This window comes from Danio rerio, chromosome 23 (genome assembly GCF_052040795.2).
Source record: "Danio rerio strain M-AB ecotype USA chromosome 23, GRCz13ab, whole genome shotgun sequence".
NCBI classification, from domain to species: domain Eukaryota; kingdom Metazoa; phylum Chordata; class Actinopteri; order Cypriniformes; family Danionidae; genus Danio; species Danio rerio.
In genome coordinates, this window is record NC_141043.1 from 15792704 (window position 1) to 15806170 (window position 13467).

The 13467-nt window shown below is 36.9% G+C and overlaps 1 protein-coding gene across 11 annotated transcripts in view; it reads left to right on the forward strand.

Moving 5' to 3' along the window:
* Positions 1–1029: 1029 nt before the first annotated feature.
* Positions 1030–13467, forward strand: part of cacnb3a (calcium voltage-gated channel auxiliary subunit beta 3a) — an 83633-nt gene continuing 71195 nt past the window's right edge. For 10 of the 11 annotated variants that reach the window (XR_015522903.1, XR_015522905.1, XR_015522900.1 and 7 more), the window contains exons 1-2: positions 1030–1358; positions 5981–6073. Coding sequence is in view for 4 of the 11 variants with exons in the window: in XM_087305949.1 (XP_087162075.1) it covers positions 1278–1358; positions 5981–6073 (174 nt within the window). In the remaining 7 variants the exon portion in view is untranslated. 11 annotated transcript variants of the gene reach the window in all.

Here is a 13467-nt window from a genome sequence, read left to right on the forward strand (position 1 = left end):
GAGACTAAAATTGAGCTCTTTGGAGTGAATGCCAAACGTTACGTTTGGAGAAAACCAGACACCGCTCATCACCAGGCTAATAGCATACCTACAGTAAAGCATGGTGGTGGCAGCATCATGCTGTGAGGATGCTTTTCAGTAGCAGGAACTGGAAGACTAGTCAGGATAGAGAGAAAGATGAATGCAGCAATGTACAGAGACATCCTAAATGAAAACCTGCTTCAGAGTGCTATTGACCTCAGACTGGAGCAACAGCTCATCTTCCAACAGGACAATGACCCAAAGTACACCACCAAAAAATCAATAGAGTGGCTTCACAAAACTCTGTGAATGTCCTTGAGTGGCCCAGCCAGAGTCCGGAACTAAATCTTATTGAACAGCTCTGGAAAGATCTGAGAATGGCTGCAAACCATCGCTTACCATAAAGCTTGAGAGGTTCTGGAAAGAGGAAAGGGCAAAAATTCCCAAAATAGGGTGTGCCAAGCCTGTGGCATCATATTCAGAAGACTTGAGGCTGTAATTGCTGCCAAAGGTGCATCAACAAAGTATTGTGCAAAGGCTGTGAATACTTATGTACATGTGATTTTTCAGCTTTTTCATTTTTTAAAAATTTTCAACAATTAATTTTTTTTTCACATTATCATTATTGGGTATTGTGTGGAATATTTTGAGGAAATAAATGAGTTTAATCTGTTTTGCTATAAGGCTGTAAAAAAATGTGGAAAAGGTGAAGCACTATGAATACTTTCTGGATGCACTGCATAATATATATATATATATATATATATATATATATATATATATATATATATATATATATATATATATATATATATATATATTCCTTTAAATAGGCTAAAGATTTCTGGTGACTTATGAGTTGTAGTTTGCAACATTGTATGGAAGACTAATATACATGATGTACAGTACAAGAGAGGCAAATATAGAATGCTCTGGAGAGAGAGAGAGAGAGAGAGAGAGAGAGAGAGAGAGAGAGAGAGAGAGAGAGAGAGAGAGAGAGAGATCATTACAAAACGCGCATGCACAAGAAACAGACACATTGCATTTGTCCACCTGTATTACTATCTTGATTTACGAAACCCAGCGCGAGGGAATTAATCAACGGCTCCGTGCGAATGCAGTCAAACAGAAGGCGGTTTTCCTGTTCAACCGTGATACTCTCTTCTTCCTCGGCGGTCATGTGTGTTTCGCATCGCTGTTTCTTCCAGTAAGCACCAATGCATGCATGCACCCGCCTCCCCTGCGCTCTCAAATAGATGGTGCAAGTAAAGATGTCCAAATCTTCCGCAGACCCTCTGTCTGGGGTAGAAAGCGCTTCTCAGTCGCACTATTTCCAGGTAAGACTTTTGGGGGGGATTTGTATACGTTGTCGCAAATGGTTAATTTGCTGCTACTTGTTGTTGAGCAGTCGTGCATTTAAGCGCTTCATATATCCGCAGAGGGCTACAGCTACACAATCTGCCCGTGTATAACGCCTTTATCGCGCTTTTAATCAGACGCGCGCAGTTTTAATGAGGCGAGATGTTGATCAAATGTGTTGATGCTTCTCCATCCGCCAAACTCACATTTCTTGTTTTTTTCCCCTCCGCCCTGAGATTTCACACCGCAACCGAGGCCTCATCTTTCGGGCCAGGCATCAGTAGACACAGTGTTCATTAAACAGTTCAAACACAGTCAATTTCTACTGAGTTTTGATAAACGGGGTTACAATCTCGTTCAATACTCTTATGGTGGACCATTGTCGGTCAAGGTTCTCACCTGTAGCCAACATCCGTCCATTGGTCACCTGTTTCTGCTTGAAATTATAGATTAATCTAGTTGCTGTGTTTTTAACCTGTTAGCTGGTAGGTCTGCGTTAGCTATTATTTGGTTAAAATAGTATTATTTAGTTCATGAATCTTATACGGATAGACCACTTTGGACTGGCATCAACACTGTATCAACTGGTCATACTAGTTCAGGAGGTTTTTTGGGAATTTATATGGTCAGTTAGCATCAAAAGTTAATCATGTTCCTCGGCAGAGCTACCATCTTAACCTGATTTTACAATACGGTCTCAAGGCAGTTTGTTAATTTTGACTTATTTTTCTATTTTGGGGAACTGGTGGCTACATTTTAACCAAATTGCTGTTAGTCAAGATGGTTAGCTTTAGAATAGACAAATTTTCTGTAAACTGAATAGTTCTGAATGGTTCTAAAGAAAAGAAAAAAAAACATCGTATGACGAAGACAAAGTACAGTCAGAATCTAGACTAATTTTGCTGTAACTTACACAAAATAGTTTTTAATCATCCTAATGAAAAACATCAGCTGACTAAAACAAAGTACAGTCAGAATCACTCATTAAAAGTCACTAATTTAATTTCTGTATGGTAGACCCTTACTGGTCAAAACAAAAGTCTCACTTGTGGCCAACACCAGTCCATCGGGCATCTGCTACTGCTTGAAATGATAGATTAAGCTTGTTTCAGTGTTTTTGAACATGCGAGCTGGTTTCTGCACACCTAATTTGGCTATTATTTAGTTAAAAATACTTAATATCTGGTCCAAGCTTGTGTGTAGACCACTTGACTAGCACCAACACTACCAGCTGGTCATTCTGGGGTTCAGGTGGGTTTTTGAGAAACGGTATATGGTCAGCTAGCATGTAAACAAAGGTTAATCACAATTCTCAACAGAGCTACCATCTTAACCTGGTTTTACAATACGGTCTCAAGGCAGTTTGTTCATTTTGACTGATTTGTCCATTTTGGCGAACTGGTGGCTAAAGTTTTAACCAACTAGCAGTTAGTCAAGAGGGTTAGCCTTAGATTAGACCAATTTTGCTCTAACTGACACAAATAGTTCTGAATGGTCCTAAAGAAAAAAAAAATTACATGATGAAGACAAAGTATAGCCATCTAGGGATTAGTATTGTTAAATAAAGTTTAAAAATCACTCATTCAAATCCCTTATGGTAGAGTCCATTGGTCACCTGTTCTTGCTTGAAATGCTATAGATTAAGCATGTTGCATTGTTTCCGAATATGCTAGCTGGATTCTACACACCTAAATTGGCTATTATTTGGTTCAAAAGAGTAAATATCTCCTCCAAGCTTGTCTGTAGACCACTTTGGACTGGCATCAACAGTGAACCAGCTGGTCATATGGGGTTCAGGTCGGTTTTTAGGAAATGGTATAGGGTCAGCTGCATGTAAACAAACGTTGATCACGTTGCTCAACAGAGCTAAGCTGATTTTACAATACGATCTCAAGGCTGTTTGTCCATTTTGACTTATTTGTCTATTTTGGTGAACTGATGGCTACATTTTAACCAACTAGCAGTTAGTCAAGAGGGTTAGCCTTAAATTAGACCAAATTTCCTGTAACTGACACAAAATAGTCCTAAAGAAAAAAACATTAGATAACAAAGACAAAGTAGAGTTAGAATCTAGGGATTGGCATTGATGAACAAAGTTAAAAAGTCCCCCATTTAATTCCCTTATGGTTAACCCTTATTTATATATATATATATATAACCTGTCTCATTTGTAGCCAACATCGGTCACCTAGCTGTTGTTGCTTGAAATACTATAGATTAAGCTAATTCCAGTGTTTTTGAACATGCTACCTCATTTCTATACACCCAAATTGGCTATTATTTGGTTAAAAAGAGTAAATATCTGGTCCAAGCTTGTCTGTAGACCACTTTGGACTGGCATCAACACTGTACCAGCTGGTCATACTGGGGTTCAGGAGGATTTTTGAGAAATGGTACTGTACATGATCAGCTGTTTAGTTTGTAATTAATTGCCAACATACTGTAAATCGCAAAATCACAACTAACATCCTTACCTGATTTTAGAATACAGTTTGTTCATGTTTGACTTACTGTATTTGTGCAGTTTTTGCTGAATTGGTTTGTATTAATATTTACAATCTCATTGGTATGTTTCATTTAATCTTCTTAACACCTCATTTAAAGTTATGTTTAGGATTTTCATGCTTTATCTTTTGCAAATCATGTTTTTAAACATGATTCAATTCAATGAACTCAAATTAAATCACCACTGTTTTAGACTATTTTCTTCAGAAAATGTAGCCATTATTTTAAGATCTTTCCTTAAGAGCTAGTCTAACAAACTAGCAAATAATCAAGATTTAGTAAGCTTCAAATTGTGCATTCAAATTAGACCAGTTTTGATGTAACTGACACAAATAAAAAATATATATAAATTGTCCTAAATAAACAGTAGATCGCTAAAAATAGTTTATTTATCAGTTAAAATCTGAGATTATGTGGATCAGTATTAATAAATGACATGATTCTTTTTTTTTATATAAGCTTATGGTTGGACCCTCAGTGGTCAAGGGTCTCCCCTGTAGCTAACATCAGTCCATCGGTCACCTGTTCTTGCTTTAAATACTAGCTTAAGCTAGTTGTAGTGTTTTTGAACATGCTAGCTGCTTTCTGTAGATCTGAGTTGCATATTAGTTGGTCAAAAATGTTAAAAAATCTTTGCCAAGATAGACCTGTAGACCATCTTGGACAGGCAACAATACCAGCTGGTCATACTGGGGTTTAGGAGAGTATAGGGGAAATTGTGTCTGGTTGGTCAGCTAATAACCAGCTTGTACCATGTATTAATGACCATGTTAGATGATTTAACCTAAATATTACAAAATACATCTATGGCATGTTGTATCTATTTTACATTTTGTTTTTTGCTGGCTAATTCCTATTCATTTGTACAATCTTATCTGTATGACCTATCCTAGCTCATACATTCCTTCTTTCTAAAAATAATGTTAGCTAAAATACCAGACACATGCACCAGTTTTCACCAGACACTTTCTTACAATCACTCCACATGTCAGTTTATGTACTGTAGATATATAGTGTGCCTCAAACAGGTGAGTGGGTTTGACAAACCACCTGTAGAAACACACTCTCTCTCTCCATATGCACCGGACACTTTACTTAAACTCCACCTTACAAGGACTTTGTAACAATGTTCCACAATGTACCACAAATAATGTTGCACTACTTGTTTTCGTCAACCTTAAATATCTATGCACAATATTGTTTTGCCTTATATAAAAATAGTCTGTCTTAGGTTATGTGTACAGTTAGGTGTTTGTAGTATATCCAGCATGTATTTTTTTTTAAAGATGTCTTATAGATGTCTAATAGATGTCTAAACATTGTCTTGGCTAAAACAAGGCTAAATTTGGGCTGTCAGTAAAAATCTATAATAGACGTCTAAGAATAGCCCAAAACCAGACTAGTCATCAAATAAACAGAAATGAATGACTACACATATAAAGTCTGTCTAATCTGTCTATCTATAATCTGACTAGTCTAGTTTTGGGCTATTCTTAGATGTCGATTAGATTTTCACTGACAGCCCACGTTTAGCTTTGTGTTAGCCAAGCTGTCTACGTTTAGATGTCTATTAAACGTCTATTAAACACAAAATTGTTTGCTGAGTAGTTAGTGTAATTAGATCACCTGTATGTTAGTTATATATAGGTTTAAAACAGCTCTTTATGTTCAGTTTTGTGTTCATATTTATGGTTATGTAGTGAAACACATGATTTTGATATGTCTAACAAAAAGACAATAAAGCTTAACTTGACTTGACTCGAGATAGTGATGGATTTTCCAACAGTAACAGTGTCTAATACCAAATCTTAGAGCATCTTCTTCTGAAAACGATTTTAAAAACAAGTCTTAAAGGAATAGTTCACACAGAAATGAAGGTCTGCAGTTCATTTACTCACCATCTGGCCATAGAAGAAGTAGATGGTTTTTGCTGAGGCTGATGTTTAGGTGCACAGGCTTTATCTTAAGGCCTCCAGCTTAAGGCCTCAACACTCTTTAATAAGAAGCAGGAGAGCAACTAAGAGCATCTTGTTCTCAAATCATTCTTTATTATTAACTGTCTGAGTGCTTGTTTTGATGTGCTCGTCTTCTACAGCTTCCACGAAAGTTGCCGAAACGCAAGGGTCGTTTTAAACGTTCAGATGGCAGCACATCTTCTGACACCACCTCCAGCTTCATCAAACGACAGGTAAGAGTCGGCTTTATCCATCAGCGCTTCTGGATTGATCATTATATTGATACCAACGTTTTGTTTGTGTCATTGTCTGGGTTTGTTTGTGTGATCATTGTATGCCCATGACTTGTTTAGTAGCTGCTGAGGTTGTGTAGTTAGAAGATAGTGCTAGCAAAAACTGATTGCATTGGTTTGGTTTTGTCGTCTTGAAACTAGGGCTGTGTTATTTGAATCAAATCGAAATTTAAAACGCTGCTATTAGTTAATGGCAAGAGGCTACAATATGAAATATATATTATGTATTATTTAATTTTCCCTGCCCAAAGCAAATGCGTGTGTGACAGTCTTGCTAGCCAATTGAGTGAGCACACTTTTGTTCTGCCCAACCAGAATTGCACAACCCGAACTACACCTATAATAACAAACAAACAAACAAACAAACAAACAAACAAACAAACAAACAAACAAACAAACAAACAAACAAACAAACAAACAAACAAACAAACAGGAAAGCACTGGCAAGTGGGATTCTGCTGCCTCAAAAGCATTAACAGATTAATTAATATCAAAGAAAAACAGCATTAGTAATACAGGAATATTTTGGTTTCAAAGGGCCCTATCATACACCCGGCACAAGGCGTGATGCAAATGTTATTTGCTAGTTTTAGCTTGATGCAAGTGTCATTTTGACGTTTTGTCAAAAATGTCTTTACAAATGAAAATTAATTAAAGGATGAAAATATTACAATAATTATTATGTTATACATAAATATAAAGTAGGCACAGAGGGGCATTTTTGTAGTTAATTCATGACAATTTACTTTTGTATAATGTTATTATTATTATTAGCAATATTATTTATTATATGCAGATTTTAATTACCTTTTAAAATACATTAAAAAGAGATTGTAATATTTACATAATTGTAATCATAATAAATGTAACTTTTTTCATAATATATTAAATTTAATAACCATATATAACAGTTTAATCAAAGTTTTATTGAAATGTAGGGTAACTGCAACACATTATTTATATTCATATATTCATATTCGGCTTAGTCCCTTTATTCATCAGGGGCCGCCACAGCGAAATGAACCACCAACTTATCCCTTCCTATCCCTTCTTATGCCCTTCCAGTTACAACCGCTGAAACACCCATAAACTCTCGCTTTCTCACACATACACTACAGCCAATTTAGTTTATTCAATTCACCAATTCAATTCAATTGATCCACAGGGACTCGAACAAGCGGCCTTCTTGCTGTGAGGCGACCACTAACCACTGAGCCACCGTGCTGCCTTACTTTTATACATATATGTGTAATTCTAATGACTAAATATACATTTTATAATAAATTTTATAAAGTATAAACATTTTATAATAAAGACTTCAATAAAAAAAATGTTGTAATAGCCCGTAACATCTATTGAACTTTACAATATTTTAATTTCTGTCCTTATTTTGTAAAATATATATATAATTTTAATTAATTTATTCATTTTCTTTTTTATAAAAGTTACACAACACTTTTTGTATTTCTGGTGTATTTTATTGTTATGAGGGTAATCAAGGTTGTTTACAGGTTTTAAACAGTAGGCTTAAATTAGTAAAAAAAAAACGATTTTACCAAAAATATTATTATTGTTATTATATTATTATTATATTATTATAATAATTATTATTATTATTGGGTTGGTATGGTGGCGCAGTGGGTAGCACAACTGATTACAATATCAATATGGAATATTTTTAACAAAAAACTATTACTATTATTACTAGAGAAAGTCTAAAAGTCTTCTATGTCTTTGATTAGATTTTTTTTGATTGATTGATTCCTGTATATACTGTCTTAACAGCGTATGCAATGTGTAAGTATTATTTAATTGCTGATTATAATTATAAAAATATAACCTAAAATGTCAGTCCCATTTGCTCTGTAATTCAGGACGTGGCCACCAGATGGAGGCAGCTCCATTACCACTGTAGCATCTTCAACGTTTTTTAGCAAATCTTTTGAAAACACCAATAGGAAAAAATGGGTTATGATGACAAGCGCACTGAATTTTTTTTGGCACACTTCAATATCCATGTCAGCCTCGTTACATCAATTAATTTCCTCTGTAATGAGTGACCCAAATTCTTCAGTTTGTTCTCCTCGCACTATACATAAGCTCATTCGTCTTTATATTGAGCCTGTGAAATGTGACACCCTCAGAAATCTACTTCAAATTCAGACAAGTTTATAGGCAAGGTATTAAAGGGCGTAAATGAGCACATCAACTGACTTTACATTAATCTGAAGAGTTTGATTGTGTGTGTGTGTGTAAAAAAAGAGAAGGCATATTGAGTGGATTGCTCATTCTTGTGATCAGGAGGTCATGGCAGTTTCAATTTTCTCCCAAAATATCACAGTTCCTAAAATATTAAACTAGTGAAATATTAATGGAACTCATTTGGAATGGAGGCTGCTGGCAAATGTAAAATTCTCACGTTTCCTGTTCGTAAAACGGTGACGTATCTTAAAATAAGCACCTGTGACGTACATTATGGAATCCTTGCATGTATGAACGTGATGGATTGTGTGCTGTGTTTCATAAAGGGACGGTTTACTTAAGCTATAAATCATCAAAGGCTACGATAGCTCAATATTATAGTCATATGTAAAATGTAGCTATTGTTAAAAGGTTAGTTTGACTCAAAATGAACATTTCCCCATCATTTACTCATGTAGTTTTAAACTTTTATGAGTTTCTTTATTCTCACTCATTCATTCATTTTCTTGTTGGCTTAGTCCCTTTATTAATTCGGGGTCGCCACAGCGGAATGAACCATCAACTTATCCAGCACATTTTTACACAGCGGATGCCCTTCCATCCGCAACCATCTCTGGGAAACATCCACACACACACACACACACACACACACACTACAGACAATTTAGCCTACCCAATTTACCTGGACCGCATGTCTTTGGACTGTGGGGGAAACCGGAGGACCCGGAGGAAACCCACGAGAAGGCAGGGAGAACATGCAAATACCACACAGAAACGCCAACTGAGCCGAGGTTCGATCCAGCGACCCAGCGACCACTGCGTCACCCCGTTTCTTTATTCTGTTCAACACAAATAAGATATTCTGAAGAATGTTGGAAAACAGCAGTTATTGACTTTTATAGTAGGAACTAGGGTTGGGTCGATAGATGATGCCATCGTCCATCGCCGATGGCTGATAGACATTATGATGCTAAGTCGGCATTGCGATCCTCCGCCCTACCCCTGTCACAGCAACAACCCGTTAGCGAAAAAAACACACTTAGGCCACGTGTACACTCATACACCCATGCACAACGAGACGTTTATTTGCTCGCGTTTTCCATCGACGTTTAATGCCTCGTGACTAAATAAAGGGCAGCAATGTGATCGTCCACACCAACGCGCAAAACAGCAGGCGTAAAAGCGCCAATTAAAAAAAAAATGGCTCATGCTTGTTTTTTTTGGTTTTGACTTGCCGCGGTTTTTGAAAAACCTTCAACTCGTTTTCTCGTGTGTTCCTGAAGGAGCAAGCACGAGCATGTGGTTTCCATCACCATTTTCTAATGGGACCATCGACCGTTTTCTCAGAGGATGACAAACGAAAAAATCATTGCTGCAGTTCTGAGACAAGTTTATGGAGAAAAATGAAAAACGTTGCAGTGTTTTGGTGCGCCGTGCAATTTGGGGTAAATATCTAATTGCGTTATTTATTTATTTATTTTTTGACAGATTTTAAATTAATTTGTGATTTAATTTTGTAGTCAAGCTTTAACTCAATCAGCTGTGTAGTAGCTACTTACTGCTTAAGCGTAGTAAAGTGCAGTGAGTGTTTTTTTTTTTAAAAAGGAACTGAAAAGATAATAACTTAACATTTAATCAAATTTGTTTGTAAATGTTTAGAAATAAAAAAAAAATTTTCTCTACAACAAACCTTTCTGTAAACAAGTTGAACTTAAATTAGAGAAATAGTGTAGCTTATTATAAAAACAAAAAATATATAATTACAGTATTATAAAAATACAGAACACTACTTACATGGCTGAAACAACTCTGAAATTGTACTTTGCTGTTGCTTGCTACTAGATTGAGTGTCACTGGAAATACTTTCAGTTGAATCTTTTGCAAGACACTCATCACTCACACAGTTGGCTAGTAAGACTATCACACACAGATGAAAGTCAAGCAGTTGCTCTGGGTACTGGAAAATGAATGATACAAATACATTTCATATTGCCGTCTCTTGCAATTAGCTAATTGAAACTTTTCGATTCGATTAATCGCACAGCCCTAGCACTGTGTTTGTCTGAGGTAATTAGTCTACCGGTATTACTGAAGTGTGAAGCAGATTAATTAGTTCAACTCACAAGAATCGTGGTGCGCTCGTGGCATTCAGAAAAGTACAGATGTTTTTCAACTAGATGTATCTGGAAAATGTGTGTGCGTCACGTGCGCCGTTTGCACAACATGTGCGTGTCATACAAGTCATGTGCCTCCATCGGAAATGATAAACTTACACCCTAAGCTTATTGGCATTGCTTCCAAGGCTCACACTCAGCAACCACATTTCATGGTTTCCGCTAAATTCATACTTCCATGGCGGGGCGCCACACCAAAATTTATCCTGCCACGGCTACATTACAACTTTTCATTCAAAACATTGTTGTGTTTTTTTTAATAGCGGGTGATAAAAGCAACAAAACTTATTAAAAGGTAAGTGAATTATGACAGCGCAAACTTTTCTGCAGCAGTAGTGCTGTGCGTCAATTGTTAAACCCTTTAAGGTTACGTGCTGACTGACTTACATGTGTGTGATGCGTAAGCCCAGCAAACACGACGTATAGCCGTTTCACTTTACTTGACGCATTAATACCTCGCTGCAGGTCTATTGGAGACATTCATAAATATTCCTAACAAATATAATAAATGTTGGAGACATACTTGTTAAATAAACGCACTAAATCGGACTTCAGCAGTGTTTATTTGAGAGCGCACCAGAAGATCTGTGCTTGAGCAGCGTATATTTAAGGGGGCATGCAAGAAGTTTTGTGCTCGAGCAGAAGAAATCGGTGCGCAAGCCAAGAGATTCGCATGCTCGTTGGCTATTACATAAATGCGATCTCGAGTTGTAATACTGCACTCATGAGTCACAACATTTGTCATTGAAATAATGCCATGGGTAGTTGGTAGATCTATGTAAAAAAAAAAAGGCCTGCCGCCACAGCTGGAAAAAATCCTAGAGGAAACACTGCATTTGAATAAAACTATAGCCTTCATACCAAACTTTTTTTTTTATCAATATTGACAATCAATAAATACAGATATCAATTTTATCGCCCAGCCCTAATCAAGCCATAGGAATCCTGTAGGATGTACATAAAAATAACAATTTCATACAACAGTTTATTCACCTCCGCGTCAGTACAGGGTGCGTGTTCATGGTTTGATACCTCGAATGCGCCTGTGCTTTGTTTCAAAAAGAGGAAATTGCACACGGTCATAGGGTTGTTACAATACTAAAATTCAGTACCAATTGATACTGTTGTTTTAAAAACGTCTATTTCCCGCTGACATTTAAGTGCAACTGAACAAATTCTTAAACAGCTCTGATTTGCCATTGTGTTCACATGCTTAAAGGGCCATGAAACCCCCTCGTTTCAGCAGTGTGTTTTCACACCTCTACTTTGGAAAAAGTCAGAAAAGTGGGCGTGTCCAGCTCTGTTTAGGGGGGAGTCTCGGAGGAAGAAAAGAGGCTTGGTATGGGAGTGTCTATTTGGGCGCGCTGAATTTCAGAGTCAAAACACACACCCACAGCGGACAATGTGACTGTGTTTACATGGACATCTGTAGTCGAATTATTTGCCAAATTATTAAATGGTGGACTTTAACTGCAGTTTGGCTCTTTCATTCAGGGAATTTATTCATGTCCCTCCCGACAAACGTGATATTTGATTCGAGGAGCTGCTGTAAGCGTGTTTTTTTCATGCAATGTTTGATACCGCACGGCGAATGAGAGAAAAAAATGAAGTTGCACAATAGAGCGCGCTGATTGGTTTGAACCAAGCCTTACTCATGCATTAATGCAACACACTGTAAGACGTAATAAGACTCACTCTGGCACAGACGCCCAGTCTGCACGCTGGAATACACGCTATTATGTCATGGCCGTGACGCAGTTTCAAAAATTAGTTTAAAACCAGAAGTACGAATTTGCTTGAAATAACGCAAAAACAACCAATTTACACTTTTTAGTGAAATATAGGTGTCCTAATAGTGTTTTTAGCAGTGTGGGACACATATACGACTGTCAACAGCTCAAAAAATGTGTTTTGATGTTTTGTGAACCTTTAATAGTAATGACTGTGATTGGCCATGAAGGTTATCAGTTCACCGAATTCACTGATGTTTACGTAGTGTAACTACAGAAACAGGGACACTGGAGTGTTTCAAAGTCATGTCGATTAGCTGGTTTGTATATAAGCTGACATATAAGCGATACGCTGATGAATCGCAGCTTTAAAACAGTGTCCCTGTATCTCTGGTTACACTCAGTAAACAGGGGTGTGTTTGGTGAACTGATGACCTTCACAGACAATCGCAATAATTTCTGTTGAGCACGTTAACACAACGGCAAATCACTGTTGTATAAAAACATGCTCAATCGTGCTTTCAGTATCGATTGGTACCAAATTCCAGTATCTTGCAACCCTACACCGGCATTCAGGGTGTAGTGCTCATGAGCGCGCGCCCTATACTAACATTGAGAAGAAAAAAACGTTGAGTAAAGTCATTATTTGTGTTTTATATGCAAACAAAAGTATTCTTGTAGCTTGAAAAATTTATGCCTGAAAGCAAATGGTCCTGAGGATTTTTTTTGGTACATTTGTGTAATTTGAACAATTTTGAGATTATTGCTGTCTGTGGAGGATGAGAGAGCTCTCCGATTTCATCTAAAATCTCTTATAATGTGTTCTATGTCTCACATAAGGGTGAGAAATTAATAAAAGCATTTTCATTTTTAGATGAGCTAACACTGAGAAAAAAAATCCAAAGCACGAGTGGAGCCATATTTACCCATAAATCTGAGGGTTTAAAAAAAATTCAAGTGAAAACCTTGCATATTTATTTATAGACACAAAAAACATAGCCTTTGTGAGCAAGTGCTGTTTGCAGAAGCTTAAAATAAACATGTTTGGTCTTCTTTCGTGTGTGTGTGTGTGTGTGCGCGTGTGTGTGTATATTCGTACTTGTGCTTTGTTTTGGTTTGCTGGCTTTGACTTCCAGAAATCTTTGCTCTGTCACGGGTGGGGTTTTTCTTGCTGGATTGTGACTCATCTCTGCAGGAGAAACAGTGGCATTTACCTGCTGCTGTTGAG